Source organism: Oryctolagus cuniculus, chromosome 9 (genome assembly GCF_051225735.1).
Source record: "Oryctolagus cuniculus isolate XC-2025 breed Fujian yellow rabbit chromosome 9, ASM5122573v1, whole genome shotgun sequence".
Taxonomy (NCBI): domain Eukaryota; kingdom Metazoa; phylum Chordata; class Mammalia; order Lagomorpha; family Leporidae; genus Oryctolagus; species Oryctolagus cuniculus.
In genome coordinates this window covers 2,671,895-2,695,330 of record NC_142875.1, presented here as the reverse complement: position 1 = coordinate 2,695,330, position 23,436 = coordinate 2,671,895, and the positions used below count along the sequence as shown (strand labels likewise).

At 59.5% G+C, this 23,436-nt stretch overlaps 2 protein-coding genes across 2 annotated transcripts in view; one reads left to right on the top strand and one right to left on the bottom strand.

Annotated features, from left to right (window-relative positions):
- Positions 1-14,324, bottom strand: part of COL4A1 (collagen type IV alpha 1 chain) — a 130,317-nt gene extending 115,993 nt beyond the window's left edge. The window contains exon 1 of the mRNA XM_051849972.3: positions 13,983-14,324. Coding sequence (XP_051705932.1) covers positions 13,983-14,066 — 84 coding nt within the window. The 5' untranslated portion in view covers positions 14,067-14,324. The remainder of the gene's footprint in view (positions 1-13,982) is intronic.
- The window catches only part of COL4A2 (collagen type IV alpha 2 chain), a 136,694-nt gene continuing 127,507 nt past the window's right edge, over positions 14,250-23,436 (top strand). The window contains exons 1-3 of the mRNA XM_051849971.3: positions 14,250-14,534; positions 14,857-14,937; positions 15,063-15,117. Of these exons, the coding sequence (XP_051705931.2) occupies positions 14,894-14,937; positions 15,063-15,117 (99 nt within the window). The 5' untranslated portion in view covers positions 14,250-14,534; positions 14,857-14,893. The remainder of the gene's footprint in view (positions 14,535-14,856; positions 14,938-15,062; positions 15,118-23,436) is intronic.

The window sequence follows — 23,436 nt, the reverse complement described above, 5'->3', positions numbered from 1 at the left end:
GCTTGAAGGCTTCTGGGAATTAGAAAGGAGGGACGGGCTGGACAGAAGCCAGAGCCGGCAGCAAACGCCGCCGCAGGGAGTTGGCTGCCCTCACGGGCAATCTGGCTTCCCCTATATGGAAGCGTTCTCTTTCCCAGGTTGCCGGTCTCGCGTGCTGCTGTGCAGGCTTAACAGCCTTTGGGGTTTTTGATGGGCCACCCGCTCTGTGAATACGTGGACCCACGCGTGCCTGTGTGGGGGCATAGCAGCCACGAAGCTCACACGGAGCCGGGTCCAGAACTGGAGCAAAGACCATCTTCTTAGCACCCAGGGCCTCATGTCTTCAATGATTTAACCTCCTAATCAATCAGCACACGTAACGACCAAGCCTGCTTCCCTTACACCGGAGTTTCCCTTACAAGGCTACACTGCCGACGCATTCCTGGCACGGCTCCCCATCGAGCTCCCCCGCCCCCAACCACTCCAGCTGGCTGCCTCCTGCACCCCCAGGGCGTCACCCAGCCCACCCCTCCCCACTGCCTTCTCTCCACCGTGACTTTGGCCATTGCTACTCTCCCTGGCTAGGGGGGTCGGGGCATAGGGAGGGGGTCACCGTGTGGGTGAAGCTAACGGTGTATCCCCAGGAGCAGACGGCTGCACCCTGGTCAAGAACAGAGCAGGGAGACGGTGGAACGCGGGGGTTGGGAAGCTGACTTGGCGCGGATGTGGACTGTCCCAGGACACGAGCCAACTCCCATCTCACCCGTCCAGGAAGAGGAGGGGCATCTGCCCCCCGGCCCCACACTGAGCCTGGGCCCCCATCCTCAGGCTTCCCCTCGGGGGAGCTTCTCTGGCACCAGAGGGCTCCATGAGGCAAAAACCCGCTTCTACCTTTGACCACCTGGATGCCAAACTTCCGACTTTGCTTTCACTCCTTCAGCTTTTCCTCAGCCACAAAGAACCTGCTCAGTTCTCCCGGCACTGGCGGAGACGGGCAGGCAGCCTTACCAGGGCAGCTCCCCGTCCACCCTACTTCTGTCTGCCTCAGGACAACGGCAGGGCGTGAGCGGGCGCGTGCTAGTTAATAACGGCACCACGGTCACAGGCATGGATCACTGGGTCAGTCCTGGCACGGCTACCTTCTCCGACTCCTGTGTCTGTCTCTGCAGCCCGGGAGACCTGGGGATCCCCAACCCGGCAAGTGTGTGCAGAATCGGGGGTCTGAACACACAGGGTGCCACCACCAGAGAGCGTCTGCGGGGGACTCCCGCTCCCTCCGCTCCCACTCGATGGCTCTGCACTGGGTCCTTCAGTGATCATCAGCCCCTGCCACCTGCGGGTGATCACAGCCCAGACTCCGCTCCAAACCTCCACTGCTGGGCGTGGCCTTGGCCGCCACTTGGTCCAGCAGCACACGACCTATAGGATGCTGCCCCCACAGTGTGCCAGCTGCCGAGGGGCGCAGAGGAAGGCCCGGCAGTGCAGCTGAGCCCAGGGAGGCCTACACACATGCAAAGTTCATCAGTGTTTCCAGGAAGTGAGAGATGGACGTCAAACCTTGCGTCGGACAATGAGACTGATGCTTGCCAAGACAGTCTTCCTTGACGGGTTTCCCCAGCACCCTCAGAAGTGCCTGCATCCTGCCTGCTTTCGAGCGCCAGTGCTGTGCACGCATTGTCCAGCCAGGCTCGGTTCCTGACCCCTGCCAAGCCCAGGGGCTTCTCTTTCCTGATACATCCTTCTCATCAGATCTTGCTATCAAAACAATCTCTCCGCAAATCCCTCTGGGGCTGGTTGGATCCTCGGACTGACAAAGCAGCCATCTGCACGGAAAGGATGAGGAGAAACACGATGTGCCCCGGGTATTGCCGGCACACACCGGTGTCGGAGGGGCAATCCATGTCGCTTAACCCTAAGGATGCCCCAACTACGCTCACAAGCAGACTCCGTGATTGCGAGAACATGAAACAGCGTCACAAAACTTGCCAATTCCCATCCAGACCTTGTCTCCTAAAAACCTCCGTGGTATGTCCCTCACCCCAGGGATCAAGGCTCAACTCCCTGGAGGTCACCTTGCAGGAAGGTGTCATCCGTGACCCGGTGCCAATGTGCACATCAGCAGAGTCCCGGAGCTGAAGCAAACGAGACCCCAGGCCGGTAAACCTGCTGCATCCAGACGCATGGCTGGGGTGGGCACTGGACTTGGTAGCCAGGACACTGCTTCGGACACCTGCCTCCCATACGGGGGTAGCCAGGTGTGAGGACCAGTTCCACTCCTGATATAAACCCTGGGAGGCTAGGCAGGAGACGGCTCGAGCAGGCGGGTCCCTGCCAACCATGGGCTCCCAGCCTGGCCCAGGCCCAGCCCCAGTTGTTACGGGCAGAGGGAATGAACCAGCAGATGGGAGGTGTGTGTGTATGTCTCTCTCTCTCGCTCGCTCTCTCTCTCTCCTTCACTCTCTCCTTCACTCTCTGTCTCATTGCCTCTCAAAGTAATTTTTAAAATAAAACTAGGCCTCATTTAAGAACAAAAGCCAGGAGCCATGTGCTCTGGACATCCTGAGGTGGCGACAGCTGGCGGTGGTCGCGTGGGTCACTGCTCCAACTCTGGGAAGCGGCACCCGCTGTGCTACCCGCAGGGCTGACAACAGCTTCAGAAACCAACCCAATGGCTTGGCTTTGCCAAGCACAGCCCTGATGTCACGGCTGCAGGCTCCCACACGACCCGGGCGCACACCACACGGGACAAAGACGTGTGGCCTCCGGGTCCCACGGTTCCTGCTCAGTGACGGCTCAGGCCCAGCAGCCACGTTTTCCCACGCGATGCTGCAAACATGGGAGCCATTGGCCAATATGACCTCTGCTTCACTCCCGATACCTTGAGATCTGCCAGGGAAGGAATCGAAGGGGGACCCTCTCCTTAATTATTTCTCATCAAAACACGACACACGCCACCGGGGGCTTTTCTGTTGTATCTTTCCCCTCATTAACAGCTCTCACGGTGCAGGGTAAAATGGCACACGCACTGCCAAATGCCTCGGACATCTGCCAACACGCTCTGCCAGGAACTTTGACCCGAGAATGTTCCCGGCAACAGTCTTCGCGTTTCTGACTGTTCACTCCTAACCCCCAAGTCAGGCTGCTCTCGCCCAGGAAATCTGCTAAACCTTAGTGCTTGGAACAAGACGCCAATTTTGCCAAAAAGCAAAACTCGGAGAAAAGAGGCTCCCTAGCTAACTGTGACCAGTGTGCACTGTGCTGGGGCAGCCCAGCTCCGAAGGCCTCCGTGCACACAGCGGGGACCCCACAGGCTCCCCTTCCCACCCGCCGCCTGCCTCCAGCCTCCTGCTCCCGCTCGTGCCCACCAGAGGCCCGGTGCCCCGCAGAAGCTGCTCCTGCCCTCGAGTCTGGGTCTTCCACGCTGGACGGCCCAGGCCGGAGAGGAGAACCCAGCTGACGGCGTCCTCCTCCAGAGCTCCTTCAGAATCTACAGAAACTTGTCTGCTCGTCCCAGCAGCACCCCAGGGATGCTGAGATCTGACCCCCTCCCCCCGGAGGACTTGGGGCTCCCTCACCTGGACAGCTGAGCCCCGCCAGCCAAAACCCAGCACAGACACTGATTTTTTTTTTTTTTTTTGGACAGGTAGTTAGACAGTGAGAGAGAGACAGAGAGAGAGTTATAGACAGTGAGAGAGAGAGAGACAGAGAGAAAGGTCTTCCTTCTCTTGGTTCACTCCACTAGTGGCCGCCACAGCCGGCGCTGCGCCAATTCGAAGCCAGGAGCCAGGTGCTTCCTCCTAGTCTCCCATGCGGGTACATGGACCCAAGCACTTGGGCCATCCTCCACTGCCTTCCCCGGCCTCAGCAGAGAGCTAGACTGGAAGAGGAGCAACCGGGACTAGTACCCGGTGCCCCAACCAGGACTAGAACCTGGTGTGCCAGTGCCACAGGCAGAGGATTAGCCTAGTGAGCCACGGCGTCAGCCCCAGACACTGATTCTTAAACAGTTCAGTGGGATACAGGCAGGCTGTTTGCCTTGGTCCATGAGTAACTGAAGAGGCAGAACAGTGCCTGGTGTGTAACACATATGGACTGCATGAACGAATGAACACCACGTATGACATACAGGACACACAGTCAAGGCACATGTTACAGATGCACGTATGTTCACACACATGAAGTCCCATGTCACAAGGGTCGATCACAGGCATGGTCACTGAACATGCTTGCTATCCAAAAGCCACGACACCCTAGCAGTGGTCATTTCTAAAAATGTGCAGATCGCATCTCTGCCGCGAGACTGCCAAGGGGCTCGGACCTGTCCCGTCCTCAGTGTTTTAACAGAAACAGCCCAGCGGTCAGCGTCTCCCCCCACACGGCTTCCTGACCTGCACTGAACCCGAGTTCTAAAGGGGACCTGGGGAGCCGGCATGTGGCCCAGCGGGTCACGCTGCCCCTGGCAATGCTGGCTCCCCTGTGAGCGCCAGTTCAAGTCCCGGCTTCTCTGCTTCCAATCCAGCTCCCTGCACCTGTGACAGCAGCAGAAGATGGCCCACGTGCTTGAGCACCTGCCACCAGCGTGGGAGACCTGGATGGAGTTCCAGCCTGCTGGCTTCAGCCTGGACCAGCCCTGGCCACGGCAGCCATTGTGGGAGTGAACCAGCAGGTGGAAAATCTCCCTCGCTTCTCCCCGCCCACCCCATCACTCTGCCTTTCAAATAAGTTTAAAAAACAAATTTTTTTAAGTAAATGTTGACATAGCTGGGAGGCCCACACTGGTATCCCATAGATACTTTCCACGGTGGAAATGTCGGATTTGAGGCAGGCAGAGACGCAGCCCCACCCCGCCCCAACTCGGGCTCCTGGCAGACGTGGGGAGGGAACTGCGATTGAACACCTGCCCTGCCTGTACTCCCACCAGTGCACACCAACCCAGCCAGCTGCTCCTCCTCCTCGGTGCTGCCTGACTAACCAGGCACCTGCTGCAGCTACCAGGACAGGGAGGGTCTCCAAGTGACCCCCACTGTGCCTCTGCGCTGTAAGACCAAGATCCTGTCCCCTAACCACTCACAAGGAGAAATCCTGGAAGCTGCTCCCTTTGGGTGTGACAGGAAAGCACCAAGAGTCAGAACGTACAGCCAGAGCAATGCGCTTCATCAGTCTGCCTGTTTCTTGCCTCAAAGCCCGTCTTCCACACGGGGATACTTCACGGCTCGCCCTGTGCCCTCAAAAGCCATGCCTCTAATGAAGCCTGCGGATGCCACCATGATGCCAGCAATTTGTAACTCTCCAAGAAGTTTACGTCGTCTTAAGGAAGGAAGTAGTGGTAAAAGATACTTTTCAGTCTCCATGGTTTCGTTTACATGTGCATCTCAATAATGAAATCAACAGTAAGTGCTAAAAACTATTGCATCAGTCCACACAGGCCTGGAAGGGAACTATCAAACTCAAACCCCTCTCCTCCGGCCGCAGAACAGTCTGCAACTAAGCCAAGCCCTCCCTGGAGATCAAAACCAAGTGACAGGCCTAGGGGACAGAGGGGAGGGGCACACAGCATCTCCAAAGCATCATCAAACGGCTCTGCCTGCCACCTGGGCATCCAGCAGAACACGAAGTCAAAGGGCAGCTCGAACCACCTGTACCTTTTCCCGGTCACAGTCAGCGTTCCCAGGCACCTTCTGGACAGAGCTTACAGGCCAGAAGCAAGAACCTGAGCTGCTGCCTCCTACTCTGTAGTTTGTGTTTATATGAATCCTTAGCCTTGCTTGTTTTATTTTCAAAAAATGGGCCTTTGGGTACAAATCTGGCTTCTAAAATGGTGCTCAAAATGATGCAAGTTTGAGATGAAAGATCTAGCCTACAATAAAAATGCACATCTCATAATATATTCACAACTGATAACCTCCAAGAAAGAAAAGAAAATATCTAAGGCCAGCAAGAAATCATCAAAATCATGTTTTTAAAAAGAATTTTTTTAAAAAGTTTCAACAGCCGGAATTCCAGAATGAAGAAACACAATCTCACTAATTTCAAGTACTTGGGAAAACAAAATCTAATTATGACCCAGGCGCCCAACAGCTGTCTGGTCAGACTCGCTTTAAGGAACTGATAAAAAGCATCTGGAATTTGCATAATGTTTACAGGAGAAAATGTTTGTCAGAGATAAGCTCTGGGGAGGGATCAATCCTCATGTATCAGCAAACGCCACTGCCTCTGGCTGCTTTTGTGTTTTTATGCAATAAATCAGAGCCGGAGGCTCAGCTGGCCTACCCTGGATGGCACTGTCCCCGCCCATGACCCATTTTCCTGCTTTGGCAAATTTATCTTTATTTTATAGCCCATTTCCTGACCAACATTTACAAGTTATTTTAAACCACTAACCCCAAATGGTCTTAATTTCCAGGAAATGGTCATAATGAGATACAAAACAGAAATTCCTCATCAGGAGCCAAGGGGCCCAGCCAAGGCGGGCGAGGGTGGGTGCCAGCTCCCCCTGGGCAGCAGGTGCGTGGGCTTCAGATCTGGCCTCTGAAGGTGGCCGAACTCCGGCTGAACGGTCAGTCGGGTGAAACCACTCATCCCTTCCCCAGGGAAGGAGAGGGGGGTCTCGGAGGAAAGGACCCCTCTGGTCCTGCTGGACGGAAACGTGTTCGTGAGCAGCAGCCGCATGCGTGCTGCCCAGACCACCCCCCCTCCCCCCAACAACACATCACCATCCTAACCACACCTCGTGGCTGCAGCTGGGACTGCTGGCAGCGAGGGCACCAACAGGACGAGAGAACCAGCCGGGAGGGTCACTTCAAGCGCAATGGCTCTCCACTCAGCCTCATCCAGCCTGCCTGCTCACCCCCGACACTGCCGGCCACCGCCTCCAGGCAGAAACAAGACAGGAGAGCAGCTACAGTCTCCAGACCAGCCGACCCCAGCCCCTGCCGGAAATGCAGGCTGTCTACTCCTCCTGAACCAGGGCCCCCAGGGGTTTCACAGGGCCCTGGGGTGATGCTGCCGGCAGGCGTGGCCCAAATGACCTCTACGTGGTCTCCTCCAGCCCCCAGCCCCGATGAAGTCACGCTCGGCTATGTCTTTGGAATGTGCCCAGCACGAAGCCGGCATGATGTGCAGGCTTCGCAGGTGAACTCATCCGCCCCTCCCGAATGCTCTCTTGGAATCATCCCATTTTGCAGATAAGCAGGACCAGTGCCACGTGGCCTCCTCCAGCCCCGCCGAGCCTCGATGAAGTCACGCTCGGCTATCTCGGAATGTGCCCGGCACGAAGCCGGCACGATGCGCAGGCTTCGCAGGTGAACCCCTCCGCTCGTCCCGAATGCTCTCCCTGGGACTCACTCCGTGTTGCAGATCAGCAGGACCAGCGCCCAGGGACCACTCGCTACACAGACAAGTCTGTCATCCCAACGATGTGTGTGTCTGCAGCAGCCTTTAATGCAAGAACTCAACACACACTCCTCCCCTTTGTGTGGCTAAGAACCCAAAGACGCAGGGGATGAAGGCAGACCCTCTGCCAAACGCAGATTTCTACTTGGGATCCAAAGTTAGACAAAATAGCTCCTGGATGGACACTGCCACAGGCTAGGCCCTGCGGCCTGCTGACCTAGTACAGCTCTGCCCACTGTGCTGCTAACAGCAGCATCACCTCGGCGCAGGCTGTGAGGCGGGACTGCCCAGAGCCAGCAAAGGCGCCGTACACAGCTCCCCAGTCCTTCGGGACTTGAAGACTGGATCCCTCAGAACTCTAAAATACACGGAGAAACTGAAGCTAAGAGGGAAAACATTTGGAAACTGATGCTCCTGGATACGGGGACAAATGCTCCATGCTCAAAGCGTCATGGGCAGCCTAAGGGGGAATTATAAATTTTATATCACAAGAACTGACGTTTACTTTACAAAAATACTGTTAGAGACGGGGTAGCCAAATCTTCCACCCATTAAATTACACATTATTTCTTTAATAAAAATGAAGGGAAAAATACCAAAAGAGCTGTTGTTGGGTTTATCTGTACCAAAAACAGAATGTAAAAAAAAAAAAAAAAAAAAAAAAAAAGTGGCCTCATACCTTCACAAGCGCCCACATGCTAAATGACGAGACTTGGGTAAGACTTACACCTCCTCTGCAGTGAGGGTAACTCTGTAACTCTCAGCCAGGACATCTTACTGTGGAGGAAGAGACACATTGTATCTGTCCACGAGGACTTGGGTTGCTTCATTAGCCATGAAGGTTGTAGGGCCGGTGCGCTGTGGCATAGCGGGTAAAGCCACAGCATCCCATGTGGGTGCCGGATCGAGTCCCAGCTGCTCCACTTCCGATCCATCTCTCTGCTATGGCCTGGGAGGGCAGTAGAAGATGGCCCAAGTCCTTGGGGCCCTGCACCCACATGGGAGACAAAGAAGCACCTGGCTCCTGGCTTCAGATCGGCCCAGCTTCAGCCATTGTGGCATCTGGGGAGTGAACCAGCGGATGGAAGATTATCTCTGCCTCTGCCTGTCTTAATTCTGCCTTTCAAATAAAACAATTTTTTTGAAAAAGATATAGGTTGTAACTGCCCATGAAGACAGACATCCTGCTACTTGGCTTCCAGGAAGGTGTACATGGTTACTATCTGTGGGGCCATCATGGCTAGCAGCCCCTGAGTCATCAGTGTCTTCGCATCAACGGGAGTGGATGCAGGACGGGTCTGTGGAAATAGCTTCTGAAACACTGTTGTTGTTTTGTTTTTTGTTTTTTGTTTTTTTGACAGGCAGAGTTAGACAGTGAGAGAGAGAGACAGAAAGGTCTTCCCTCCGTTGGTTCACGCCCCAAATGGCTGTTACCACCAGCGGGCTGAGCCGATCCGAAGCCAGGAGCCAGGTGGGTTTTGCTCTCCATAAGGGGAATATATTTTCTAAAGCAGAAACTCTACAAATAAAACAATTTCAGTCATCAGGTGCAGGAAGTCTGCCTCCAGAGAAGCTGCTGAGTTGGATAAGGCTTATTTCAGCCAGCTAGACTCCAAGTGACTGCACAAAAGGCACCCCCATTACCCGAGGATCCGGGGAAGCGGTCCACACAGCTCACAGCCAGCACCCCTCGCTGGGACCTGGATGAGAAGCGGCCCCCAGACACAAGATCTGCATTTGGCGATCGGCAATGGAGACCCCCAAACTCTGCAGCAAGCGCTGAGCCTGCACAGTCGCCCTGCGTCAGGCGAGAGAACCAGCGGCCGCGCAACAGCCCACGTGCAGGTCAGGTGCTGTGCTGTCACTTTGCGGCCTCACCTGCACACTCTGCCCTGGTCTTTCCCTAACCACAGATCAGGTGAGCTTTAGAACGCAGATAAGGAAAAAATGCTCTTAGGGTGTGCAGACCCAAACACAAACCTAGGGTAGCTTCCACAGACTATTACTAAGCCACGGATTAAACTATTTACGTAAAGAGTTCGGCACTGTGTATATTCCCAAGGCGTGTTTAGTCTGTGGTAGGATATCTGCTCCAGATTCCAAATTGAGGGGCAGCACCTTCACGGACGGCCTTTTCCGTGTGCACTGACTCGCGCCACAGGGCCCACACCGGAGCAACGTCCCCGAGCCCCAGCACTCAAGATGCTGGACCAAGTCTTGCTGTCCCCTCCCAGAATAGCGGGGGCGTTTTGAAAAGAAGACAGGTCCAGGGGCATCAGACCAGACTACGCCACCCACGCTCCGGAAGCTTGCTCGCCCCCCGAGCAGCCATGTGGCGGGTTCTGGAGACGCTGTTCCCCTCCTGCTGTTGGGTGCCAGGGACCCGGGGCTCAGAGCAATGCCACTGCTGCTGGGCGGACGTTTAGGCTGGAGTTTAAGTCCAGACGCTTCACAATATTCCACGTTGTCACCCTAACGGCGGCAGAAAGTGCAAGCTGAGGACAGCTTTAGGAGACCCCAGAGGCAGAGAGCAAGCAAGCGGAGGAAGGGAGGGAGCTGCCGGTGAGGGGGCAGGCGGGGATCACCCTGATCAGTCTTCCCCGCAGTCACCCATGCTGCCTGTCGGGGAGCAGCGAGGAACGGGCCAGAGCAGGTCGATGGGGCCCAGCATCGAGACGGAACTGGAACCAGCAGCTGGGGGGTCGGCAGCCAGAGCCAGACCCCTGGGCCGAGGCGGCGTGGGGTCAGAAAGGGCAGTCCTGAGGAGACCGGGTTGGTGGCCATCCCGGCACAGGTGGAGCAGGCCTGGCCTGAGGCAGAGCCAGGGCAGGCGGAGGCTGGGCCCACCCTGGGGAGGGCGTGGCTGCCTGGCTGCCTTGGTGACTGGAGAGAGTGGGGAGGGGGCCGCTGAACACAGAACACGTGGCCCAGGGAGTGATAACTCACTGCTATCAAACTGTCACCACATTAACCCCTAACCACTAAAGCCAGTCCTGTGTCAGGTCCCCTCTCATTGTATGCGTAAGAATGGTAGGAATCTGTCTTTTGTATTGTTCTAGTGGTTATTTAATAATAGCAGGAAGAACAATGGGCTAATGATATTATTTTAGGCATTCTATTGTTGCTTTTGCTTACTCTGTCCCAAGAGCTCAAAATACCAAACCTGCCTGAGAGACGTTTTAATGAGGCGAAGGCTTTTTCCAATTTCAGGAACAATTGGTACAGCAAACATTGTGTAACTCAGCCAAACAAGCATTGTGATTTATGTGCTTCTTGTCTACACGGATTTGTCCCCGAGGATCCCTTGCAGGCTCTGGGCAAACTCCTGACCAACTCTTAACTGCATAACTGAGCCAGCCGGGGCCATCCTTACCCAGCCCCAGAAATCCGCCGCCAACCACCTTGTTAATGAGTAATGGGGGGTTCTGTGAATTCCCTCGTGTCCTGGCTGAAGCCAGGGTAGGTTTTCTGGGTCAGTTCCTAAAGGCACGCCCGCCTAGAGTCTGCCACCCGAGCTGCACCCTCCAGGACTCCCCCAGAAACCTGCCACCTGGAGGGAAGGAAAGCCCACCCCTGTGCGAGCTGAGCCCCTGGGCATCACTCTGCAGACCCAGTCCCTCCCTCCATTCCTCTACCCCTGTGGGGTCAAAGGTCAGGCCACGCAGCTGGTTAGCCACAGGACAATGGCATCAGGGTATCTCCAGGAGGGGACTCGACTCAAGGCCAGCTAAGCTTGAGGAATGATGGGCAGAATCCTCCCCCCTTCTGTGAACACACCAGGGAATGCAGAGAAAGGCGCCCCCGGCTTAGCGTCCCGGCCCTTGGCCCTCCCTCATGGCTCAGACAGGCAATGACTTCCCACAGCTGGATTAGCTGTCCCAGGGCCCGTGGGGTACCTTGATTACGGCTCTGGCCGACTGTGACCTTCCCGGGAGCACAGTGAGGATCATGCCCCCAGTCCCCCCCCCCGCCCCGCCATGTGGTCAGCACCTGGCCAGGAAGGGGCCGCACGCCCGTGTGTGCAATGCAGGAAGGAGCCCGTGGGCAGAGCCGCAGGGAAGCCGAAGCCCTCCAGGTGGTCTGCTTCCTGAAAGCAGACGTGCAACGTGGGGGCCTCTATTGCTGGAGTGCGCACTTACTGGGAACCTGGGGACAGCACTGGGGACCCTGGGAGCCCAGTCCCACACGCACACCAGAGGGACACGGCGTGGCCTCAGAGAGGTTGCCCTCACCCTGGCCGATGCCGCCTCCACTCCCCGCGAGGCCGACAGCTGGGTGGATGAGGCTGTTGCTGGATCTAAGTCAGAAACCGGCCTTCCGCCTCGAATCACACTTCCGGTAGTACTTAGCCGAGCACCCCAGCTCGGGCCATCCCTGGAGGAAGGACTGACTGCGGGCTGGGAGGGGAGAAGCCCGAACCACACTGGGGGAAAGCTCACCCTCTCTCCCGGGCGGCTGCTCTGCTTGCGGGGTGGGGGAGGGGCGTGAGGGCGTCAGGGGTGGGGTGGGGAGACCCCCACCCCCACGCCCGCGGCAGCTTTCTGCCTGGGACCTGCACCCAGCTCCTGCCTTCTCGCTGAAGAAACAAAGTGGGATGGGGAGGGGCAGCCGCGGCATGAGATAAAATCAATGGCTTGGAAAATCCACCCGCCAGCAAAGGAGCAGTTCGATGACAGCACATGTGGCCAAAGGCAGGAGCAAACAGCCCACCGCACTGGGCGGCCCATGCTGGCACGCCGTAGGTGCTGGCCAAGGGCAGGTAAAGTGGCATCCAGGCGACCCAAGAGCCACACCCATTGGCGCCGGAGCTAGGACAGGGCACATCTGCACCATACTTGGCTTGGATGGATACTGCTGTTACGGGGAGGCGTTGGTGTACCCAACAGCTGGCTTTGGGAGGAGCTCAGCGAACACATTACGGGTGGCATGAAAAGTGAGACCAATTTTAAAATTAGCCAGATATTTTTAAGTGGATTTTCTTGTACACCCGAAGTCATGCGCGTACGAATCACCGTTCTTTAATTAAGGCAGGGAAGGAGTGTGCCGATAACATCGGAGCAACCTCCATGCCGGGCTCCTCACGCAGAGTCCCCGGAGGGACCCGGCCGAGCCGGTGGGCAGGAATGTGCTTTAGAGGATAATTACAGGGAAGTCTGAAAAATCCTCCCAGAGTCCACTCATCAGGAGCCTGGAGTTTCAGGCGAGAACAGCAGCTCCCAGCAGTGAGTGAGCAGCTCCCGTCGCTTCCAAAGTCCTAAACGGCCAACGCCGGCCAGAAAACCGAGCTCCAAAAAGCCGCTCGCCCCACCCACGGGAGCCTTCTCCCACTGGCCTTGGGTCCTAACCACCTCTTCCTGGAAGCCAGAAGTCTTCTGGTCACTATTTCAAGACCAAAGCCTACTCTTGTGAAAGCCTTTTTTTTTTTTTTTTTTTTTTTGGCCATGCTTACTGCTGGCTCTGGAACTTGGCAAGCTGGGGTCCCATTGGAGCCATCCCAAGTTCATTGCTGACGGAACCATCACCACCCAGGATGAGACCTGTGTGCACATGGTCAGTGTATTCTGGTCTGTCACAGCCCATACTTTATATGGGGTGCAGCGCAGTTAGGGCGGACAGCGCGCCCAGAATAGTCAAGCTTAAAAAGTAAGAATGATCCCAGCCACCGACGGGCAAGATTGAGAATCAGAGAGGGCGAGCGGTCCGGCGGGCAGGGAGGATCGCGCAGCCGCAGCCTCTGTGGGCAAAGCGCACCCCTTCCAGGCCACACCTTCGGGCCTCGGAGCCGCCTGACAGCCGGCGGCCGGGAGCAGTGCAGGCAGGCTCGGCTCGGCTCGGCTTGGCCTGGCCCGGCCCGGCCCGGCCCGGCCCGGTCCGCGCGCAGATCCGTAGGCTCCCTTCTGGGCGAGCGCAGAGCCAGAGGAAGTGGAAGCTAGGAAAACAGTGCGGGGAACAATGAGATGCAGTTTCGCTTTGGCTTCACCCTCCAGTGCAGCTGTGGTTACAACTTTTTTTTTTTTTAAGAAAAATAAATTAATCAAAGGCAGAGAGTGCAGGGTGGTAACTTTTCAAAGCCGGCCGTCCGGGAGAGCTCACTCCCGCGTCCGAGCGTGCAAAGCCGTGGGAAAGCGAAGACACAGCCGCTTCCAGCCAAGCGGCCCAGAGCCCTTCAGCCCCAGCCACCAGTCTCCAAACAACGAGAAACACGCCCAAAGCCGCTCCCCGGCACACGTGTGGGGGGCTCCGAGCGGCGTGCGGCGCGCGCGCGCCCGCTCCTCCGGCCCCAAGCCCCCTCGCGCGCCCTGGGCAGGTGGCGGCGCCCGGCTGCCCGAGCGCCCGCGATGCGGGTTCCAATCCCATGGGCTCCCGGCCACCCGCTCCCCGCCACCGCGCGCGCTAACCTCGTCCCGGTCCCCCGGCCCGCAGCTGTTCCCTCACTCTCCCATACCCAGACCCTAACAAAGGGGCCTCCGTCATGGATGCGCGATCCGGCCCCGAGCGCAGGCGGCCGCGCCACGCGGGACCCCCGAGGGCTCCGGGCGCGGACAAAGGGGCCCTGCGGGGCGCGGGGCGCGGGGCGGGACCCCGGGGCGCGGAGCTGGCGAGGGACTCACCTTCGCGGCGGCCCGGCTGCGCTCCTCGTGCAGCAGGAGGGCGGCGGGCAGCAGCAGCAGCCAGAGGCCGAGCCGGGGCCCCATGGTGGCGCGCCCGGGGCGGCGGGGGACGGCGGCCGGGTGCGCGGGGGCCGCGGCGGAAGGCTCGCTCTCCGAGGGCTGGGGCGCGAGCGCTGCGCACCGTCCCGGGCGCGGCGGCTCCGAGCGGAGACCTGAGTGCGGCCGGCGGAGCTCCCCAATTTGTTGGCGCTGCCCCCTCCCCTTGGCGACGGTGCGCGGGCGGCGTCTCAAAGGGGTGGACCCTGCGGCGCGGGTAAGAGGCGGCGGGAGCGCGCAGCCCCGGGACTGCGGCCGCCGTGCGCCGGGACGCTGAGACTCTGAGCTCCGCGCTCAGGGCTCCCGCGCCGAGACCCCCGCAGTCCCGCGCCCGCCCCTCGGGGCCCAAGGGGCCCGGGGCCGAGCGAGGCCGGCTCCGCCGCTACTGCGCCGCGGGCGGGCGCTTCTGGACCGGTCAGCGCGCGCAGGCTGCAGCCCCTGAAGCCCGGCCGGGAGGTGAGAGCGACCCCCGCGCGGCGCCCAGACCCAGGCCGCAGGGAGGGGGGACTTGGGGCGCCCGGGGCCGCGTGCTCCTCCGGTTCGGAGTGGAGAGATGGGACGACCGCCCGGGGAGGATCGCGCTGCCTGGACCGAGCGGCGCCGGCCGGGCCTAATGCGGAGGCGCCCCTTTCTGCCTGGTCCGGAACTGGCCTCTGGGCACCCCTCCGGGGCAGCCAGGGGCGCGCCGCGCTGTGCCGGCGTCTCCCTTACGGAAACCCGCGGCGAGGATGCTTCGCCGCCCTCCCCTTGCTAAACCCGCTTTGTCTCTCGCCTCCAGGCAGGGAGCTACCCACACGAGCGGACCGACGGGGAGCATGGGCCGGGAGCGGCGCGCGGCGTCGGGCTCAGCCATGCGGCGGTAAGTGGCTGCGCGCCCGGTCCCCACGGGTCCCGTTCGCAGGGGCCCCTGCCCGCCTACTTTCAGGAACTGACAAGCCCGGGCCCGCAGGCTCAGGTCGCTCTTTCCCCCCTCCTCCCACCCAGGTGGCTGCTGCTGGGGGCCGTGACCGCGGGGTTCCTGGCCCAGAGCGTCTTGGCGGTAAGTCCTGGCGGCGGCTCCCTGCGCCCCACGGGGGCTGGGCGGCCCGCACGTGTCCATGCGGGCGTGTGCGGGTGCGTCAGCCCTTGCCCAGAGCGATAATTAGAAACGTAGCCCAGGGCGCACAGCTCATGCCTTAAGAGCCGGGAAGTCTCCCTGGAAGGTTTGCGGGGCTCTGTTGCATCCAGCTAATGCGGGCAGTGTGATTTTGGTTTCGTGGAGTGGGAGGCTGTGGGGTAATGAGGCAGCTTCCTAGTGTTAACCATGGTGCAATGAAAGCCCTGAGCTTTCTCCCAAGTCTTGTGGGCCCTGGATGAGCCACAGGTGGGAGCCGCCAGTGGCCTGGCCCCTGAGACCCTGTGCAGGGCAGCGGCGGCCCTGATGCTGGTGCTGTCTCTGGGCATGGTGGTCCCACTGCATTTTGCGTCAGGAGCAGGAGCCACCTTGTAGGAGCTCATTGGAGCCCTGGGTCACACAGGGCAGGTGTGGTGGTCTCTCCGGGGGCTGAAAATGCCCACCCCCCAACTGTCCCGGGTCCTGTGGCCTGGGCACTCCTGACCTCACCCCACAGTGTGTGGAGGGCTCAAGGCCTCAGCCATTGTGTGCGCCGCAACTCTGCCCTGCTGTAAGCCAAGGGGGATGTTCAGGGGAGCGAGCGAGGAAGGAGCTGCTGCCCCGGAGACTGTGGCCACAGCCGTCCAGGCCCGCGGCTCCTGGAACCTGGAGTGTCCCTGAAGCTGCTCTGTGATGGCCTCGGGGCTCCTCGTGCCCAGGCTTCTGAGCCCTGGGCGACCCACACCCACTCTGGGAGGAGGCAGGCCTCAGGAAGCACCCAGCCGAAGTGTGGGATGTGTGCACAGCAGCCCTGCTGGGTCTGTGTCTCCCGTGGTCCCCTGGGGCGCCGGTGGTAACAGGCGCATCCTCATTCCAGAGGATGGGGACTCCCGGGAGTTGTTAACTGGGACGAGCATGAGGGCTGCAGATCAGCTAGGGACTCACCCCAGATTTGTCTCTCTGTGCCTGCAGGGCCTCCCTGCTGCTCCCCCACTTGTCCCGCTGCACATGGCTAGCTAATCCTGGCGGGGGGGGGGGTGGCCAGGAGCATTTACAACCTGGCAGAGCTGTTCGGACTACACGGCTTGCATCCTGGGGGCTGGCTCAGGAAGCACTGGGTGTCTGGGTCCTTCGGGGTGGAGCCCAGCAGTCTGCATTCCCGCCTGCTGCCTGCCAAGGTAGGGGAGCCATGGATGGAGCAGGGGTGAGGGCGAGGCCGGCACCTGAGGCCCCGGTGCCGATTACAGTTCCTGGCCTTTAGAACCTACAGCTACAAAAGCCAAAGCAAGTTGTCCTGGCTCAAGCTGTGAATGCGCTGGGTGGGTTCAGCCCTGGACTGATTGCTGCCGCTCAGCCCCCGTGGCACCAGCTGTGACTCATGAGCCAATTCCTTGAGCTTTAACTCGATTCATTGAAAGTCGCTCTTAACGGTGCCGAGTCCAGCCCCTCCACACTTGGCAGCCGTGATCAAAGCCCCCTCCCGGCCCGCTGTCTCCGGGCTCCGTCCAGCGTGGGGCATTTCCTCTTGGATCCTGGAGAGCCTTGGGCTGGCCGCAAGTAATTGTTTAATGAGCCCTCCCCCTGTGCCAAGCTGTGCCCATTAACACCGCAAAGCCTCCCTGGAGACACCTGAGCTCAGGAACTGTTTCCCCAATTTGCAGGTGACGAAAAAGGTACAAAGCATCGAACGTGCCAGTGTCTGGCTGTCTCTATAATGGACAAGGGCGGGGGGGAGGCACTGGCCACTGGCCAGCAGTGAGGGAGCCCCCGAGTTTCAGTCTTTGGAGTCTTTTGGGGGGTGGGGCCTGTCTCCTTGGATTGACCTTAGACTGAGGGGTTCCTGGGAAGTGAGTCTCCCGTCTGCTCTGGTACAGGATTGGGAGCACAGAGCAGGGAGGAAGTTACAGCATGGGGTGGGGGAAGGGGAGCAGACATCCTCTGTGGGCAGCCCGGTGTGCTCTGGCTGCAGTGCCAGATCCCAGCCTGGCAGGACAGGATCGCATCCCAAACTCAGGGACGCCTGCTTGGGGCCCGTTCCAGCTGAGCCCAGCCGCAGGGAGCCTCTGTGTCTTAGACTAGGAGGGCCTCAGCCACCGTGTGCACTCTGGGGACGTGGGGAGGTGCGTGTGAAATGCTGTGTGTCGGGGGGGGGGTGCTGGGCCCCAGGAGGTCCCCGCCATCTCGGGTGCAGTGAAGGTTCCCTCTGCGGGGCGCTCCTGCCCTCAGCGGAGACCAGAAGCATGCGCTGCGTCACTGTGGGCTTCATAACTTATCTCATGAGCTGGGCGGCGGCCTTGAAGATCTCGGCCCAGTCCTGTGTGTCTGGGAAGGACATTCCAGAGGACAAAGGCCTGCATGGCACCAGCGGTGCAGCAAGCTGGGGAGACGGGCGGCAGCCACGCGGGTGCCTACAGGTGGCCATGCCGCCTGACACCTGGAACCCCAGGCTGCAGATGACGGCCTCGGCGCTGGTCTGCACCTGTCCAGTGAGTGGCCTTCTGTCCTGGAAAGTCAGCCCTGCCCCTTCAAGAAGAGACAGCCAGGGCGAGGCCCCGATGCACAGAGCTGCCCCGCTGTGCAGGACCTAAAGATGGGAGTCGGCTTGAGTCAGGGAGAGGAGGCAGGTCCTGCCTGCAGCCTCAAGTGGGGGGAGCAGTGAGCTGCACCTAGCAGGGAGCTCGGGCTGTCTCCTTGGTTCCGTCTGGGATAAAGAGTGCTTATCTTTGGTTAGGGATTGCAGAGCGAGCTCTGAGGTCAGCTTGCTTTTATCTGCTGCTGTCTGAGGGCTGCTGCTCTCCACTGGAGGTAGGAGGTGAGGTCTGGAACTCTGGCCTGGGCTGGTCCGGTCTCTCTGCAGGAGGTGGAGGCCACCCAGGGCCCGGGATCCGCAGTGTGCAGGGGGGAGAGAATCTGCCCCTGGCCTGGCTGGCTACTCCCCAGCTCCCTGGTCTCGGGGTGAGTCACTTCACAGGGCTGGCACTGCTGTGCTGTGTGTTGTCACGAGCCAAGGCCACTGCAGGTGACCAGTGCTCCCGGGCAGGCTAGAGTCCACGCCGAGCTCCCCGTGCACGCCTGGGAGGCTGAGCTGTGCCCCGGCTGCAGTGTTTGCGCCTTTTCCAGGTGAAGCTGGGGCTGCTGCAGGGTAGAACTTTTTTCTTCTAAGATTTATTTATTTGAAAGGCAGCTACAAAGAGGGAGGAACAGGCCGGCACCACGGCTCACTAGGCTAATCCTCCGCCTAGCGGCGCCGGCACACCGGGTTCTAGTCCCGGTTGGGGCGCTGGATTCTGTCCCGGTTGCTCCTCTTCCAGGCCAGCTCTCTGCTGTGGCCCGGGAGTGCAGTGGAGGATGGCCCAAGTGCTTGGGCCCTGCACCCCATGGGAGACCAGGAGAAGTACCTGGCTCCTGCCATTGGATCAGCGCAGTGCGCCGGCCGCGGCGGCCATTGGAGGGTGAACCAATGGCAAAAAGGAAGACCTTTCTCTCTGTCTCTCTCTCTCTCACTGTCCACTCTGCCTGTCAAAAAAAAAAAAAAAAAAAAAAAAGAGGGAGGAACAGACAGAGGTCTTCCATCTGCTGGTTCGCTCCCCAAGTGGCCACAACAGCCAGAGCTGGCCCAGGCCAAAGCCAGGAGTCCCTCTTTGTCTCCTGCATGGGTACAGGAGCCCAAGCACTTGGGCCATCTTCCACTGCTTTCCCAGGTGTATTAGCAGGGAGCTGGATGGGAAGTGGAGCAGCTGGGACTCACACCAGCACCAGGCAATGGCTTTACCCTATTGAGTTTGCCCCGGTGGCCACCGTAGGTGAGAGCTTGTCCTTGATTTCATCAGCCTCATAAATTCTGATTCTTTATGAAAGAGGAAGGTGGTATCTGAGCTCAGGGAGACCCTGGCGGCCCCTCCGTCCCTGGTAGTGTGGTCAGAGGGGATCACGGGAGGCACAGGTAGCCAGCCCTGAGCCACCCGTAGAGTCTAGGGCCCGCGTGGCCTGGATCTGGTGGATCAAGTGGATCTGGGATCCGGCCTCGCTCGTGGCGGATCCCTGCCTGCTCTGCCACGTTGAGTGAGGCCGCCTTCCGAAGCGATGAGCTGTTTTGGGAAGACGCTTCTGAGGGTTGTGTGGGACAGGCTGGCGCCCTGGTGAGAGACGCGCGAGATTCTGACGGAGTCCGTGCTGTGCCGTCCGTGCTGGTGTTCATTCCCCCTCCCACGTGAGCTGCTTCGTTTTACAAACGTGCCAAGGAGACGTGAGGTCTTAAGGGTGACAGCGATACTGGGGTTTCCTGCGCCATCAGTGGCAATTTTTTCCTGAGATTTACAATTTCTTGGAAACTTGTAAAAATTCTGTTCCCTGCGAGCTGGAGGCAGCCCCATGTGGTGTGCAGGAGTCAGGTGTCCAAGTGGGAGAGAGGCTGGGCAAGGACTCACCTTGTGGCAGTGGTCAGCAGGTGTGGCCAGTGGGACGAAAATATTGCTCCCGTTCTTTCTCTCATGGACCAAGTAAACAGAGGTTCCCGGGGTCTTTGGAAACATGGCGAGGTGGGGGCCCAGGCCTGAGTGACGGGGTGGCCTGGCCCTAGGGGAGTGGCCTGTGTTGCTGTTGTCCTTGAGCCATGTCTAAGGCCAGTGCCCTCCTGGACGCTGGCAGGCAGCTGGCAGCCCCCTGGGTAGCTTCGGGTGAGAGCTAGGTCAAAGGGACAGGACTCCCAGCTACCCAGTCCCATAGATTGAGCTGCCGTCCAGCGGCCAATGATATAACCAGCTGTGCCCATGTACCAAAGCCTCTGTAAAACCCAAAATGCCGGCTTGGGGCGCCTCCGAGTCGTGGGGCCCCAGGCGGGTTCCCGGAGCTCCGCGCCCCTCCCCATAGGTTGTAAGAGTGGAGGAGGAGCAAGGTTTGCTTTTTTCCCTCGAGTCTAGAGGGGAGCGGGCTGTCCTCTCGAGTCTAGAGGGGAGGGGGCTGACCCCTTGCTGGTGTGACAGCGCTGCCTCCAGGCTCCAGCCCTGAGGGTCCCTGGGGCCATTGTCCTCATGTGCCACAGAGAGCAGAGCTCTGCCCCACCCTGTCTTCAGCCCCGTAATCTGGTGGGCAGCAAGGATGGGGCGTGGGTCAGGGCCCCGTGCACCTGCAGTACCGGCCGTCTGCGGGCTTGGGAGCTGGCGGTCTCCCGGTGGCCACGGCCTCTGCATCAGAGAGAGGCTGGGGAGAGGAGCAGAAACAGGGGTGTCTTATGGCCCGTGGCAGTCGCCTTACACGCGCTTGTCATCGCCCTGGCCTGGGTCACAGAACTGCGGTGCAGTGTCTGCACTGCTGGCCTTGACGTCCGAGGTGAAGGGCGCCCTGTGCCAGGTGTCTGGATGCCTGCACCACTCCCTGAGCCCAGCAGGAAGTCCTCCTTCAGAATGGAAAGCCATCTAGGAACCTGATTATAGTGCCTTCTCGAATTAATAGGATTTTATATAGTCACGAGAGATCCGAGACAGCCATCGTCTGAGCCACACCTTGCCCCTTGGTGCTGGCTGCCACCCAGGTCCGGTGCAGAGCCCACAGCACCTGCTCTCCAGGGTTGCTCAATGGGCCATGCCCGATTCCAGGGCCTGAGGGAGGAGCGGCCGCGTGAGTGAGTGCAGGTGGGGTTGGTTGAGTCTGTAGACCTTTGGAAGGAGAAGTACAGTCACAGAGCAGTTAACACCAGACTGGGTTACCATGCGTCACCTTCTCAGTGTGGTTGTCCCTTTCCACGTTAAAGCTGTCCCCAGTGGATAAAAGTGGACGTGTGTGACGATCTGTCGGTGGAAGATGGGCTGTTTCCCCAGCCATTGCCCGCCCCCGTGCGGGGTCTCCCCTGTGAGAACCATGGAGGAATCTGTGGTTTTGAATTGTGTATGCTACTCCGGTACCTGGTAGAAATTACGTAACAGTACAAGGCTATTGCAAAAGCTTTTTGGGAAATGAGATTGAAACATGAGTTTGGGTGCAAAGAAATCTGAAATCCACGCAGAATTCTTCATAACACACCTCGGCTGTGAACCCTTCAAAGCCCCCAGGTTCTCCTGCGTGCTGGGCGCTGTCAGATCCGTGGCCATCAGTGGAGGGTCAGGGCCTCTGTGAGAGCAGGTGGGGCCTTCTGGAGGTGGACTCGGGTGGGGACGAGTGCCCGCCGTGCCCCAAGGTCTCTGGGTTGTCCCTCAGAGACGGCCTGCAAGGGCTTTGCAGACACGGGCCGCAACGAGGGCCCTCAGCCCTTCATGTGCTCCGTGGCTCAGACCCCTTGTGGGGTCCTCTGGGACCAGACGTAGAAATGATTCCTGCAGGGCCTCCTGCCAACCCTGGACCCTGGAGCAGCTCAAACAAACCGGGGAAGAAACAAACGGGGCCAGGAGCTGATCCAGGCTGCTGCCGCTTTACAGGTGGGGAAACTGAGGCACGACAGGTTAGGGCACTTGGGAAGGTCAGTAGGAATGAAGCTGAGGGTGAGCCCAGGACCCGCTGATGGTCCCAGAGTCCTCTGCTCTTAGCCTCCTGCTGGTTCGAAAGTCGCTGGCCACAGAGTGCGAACCCAGCTGTGCACCCTTCCACGCCGTGACGTCAGACAGCTCGCCCTTGTGTGTGTTTACCCGGGCTAAATGGCCAGGCAGGCCTGTGGGGCCACTGTTGCATGGGCCATCTGTCGTGGAAATACATATAAGTTGTATGTTAAATGTGTGTTTCTCACAACACGCGCATGTGTGCCAATAGCCCAAGAGTGCCCCCTCCCCCGCCGCAGGGCTGCAGAGGCAGAAGGGGTGAAGGCTGTTCTGGGTGCTGCAGGGTCTCTGTTCTCTGCAGGGTGGCCTTGCCAGCCCTGGGGGTGACCGAGCAGCCCTGATGGCCCGGGGAGGGGGGCTGCAGTGGAGGAAGCCCAGGGGCGCGAGGGGGAGGGAGGGGAAGTCCCACGGCAGCCCGGGAGGTTCCAGCCCACACAACAGCCAGCCCTCCTCAAGGTCCCCCGTGGGGCTCCAGGCAGGCGCTGTGCCGAGGGGACAGGGTGTGCAAACGCAGCATGTCTTGGAGCCAGAGGAGGGGCTCCTAGAAAGTTCTGAGGGCCCACATGTGGTAGTGACTTCCTGAAATCCGCGGGAACGAGACCTTCCTGAGGTCTCAGCCGTGCGGGCTGGACCAGCGCCCGCCTCCCTCCGCGGGTCCCCTTGCCTCGTGCCCCCGTCGAGAGGCCTGCTGTGCAGCGCGGGATTGTGGGTGCGAGGCCCCGTTCCCGAGCAGGAGCGCCTGGCACTGTGCACGAGCTCACATGTAGCTCACATGTAGGTAACTCCCTGGCCAGGTCCAGGCGCCGCACCTCCCGGGCGCGCAGAGCCAGCACAGGCCGGCCACAGGCGGTGTGGGTGTGGTGTGCACGTGAGTTGGGTGTGGTTGTCTAACCGTCTTGGCAGCTGAATGTGGCATCCGTGCTCTCCCACGAGCTGGGGGCGACCTGTGCGTGCCCCCTCTTTGAGGCCGAGCGTGTCTCCGTGGCTCTGTGCCACGAGTTTGGCAGCATGGATGCCAGGCGCCATCTTGGCCACCAGCAGACCGCACGCAGGCCGCCGAGGGCTCCTGAGGCTTCAGGCCTGGACGTGGGCGGTCATGGGAACCGGGCCGGCTAAGGCCTGGCTGCAAACCCCGCACTCAAGGCTGCTGGCCGCGTGACGCCAGGCAGGTCCATTAGCTCCTAGTACGGAGGAGTTCCAAGCCCCCACGTGTGCTCAGAGCGCGGGAAAACGCTGCCTGAAGATTTTAGTGACCTGAACATGGACACACTTGCTAACCACCGCGTAATGGCCACGTGGTGCTCGCTTTTTGTCTCTTAATAAATACAGGTCTTCAAATTCAGACATCAACACTTTGAAGTTGCAGAGAGTGACACTCGGGGGTCATTAGACCTGGGGTGAACGCACGGCCCACGGGAGCCGCGCTGCCGGGACAGGCTCAGTACTGGGATGCGGGAAGCAATGGCGGCGGGGGTCTCTTGTCTCCCAGGGTCCTCTGCATCCAGAGTCAGGCCCTGCAGTTTGAGAGTTTGTTTTTTTTTTTTTTTTTTTTGAAAGATGTATTTAATTATTTGAAAGAGATACAGAGCAAAAGAGAGAAAGAGGAGATACAGAGAGATCTTCCATCTGCTGGTTCACTCTCCAAATGGCTGCAACAGCTGGGGTTGGGCTAGGCCAGAGCCGGGAGCCGCCTCCAGGTCTCCCACTTGGGTGCAGGGGCCCAAGCACCTGGGCCGTC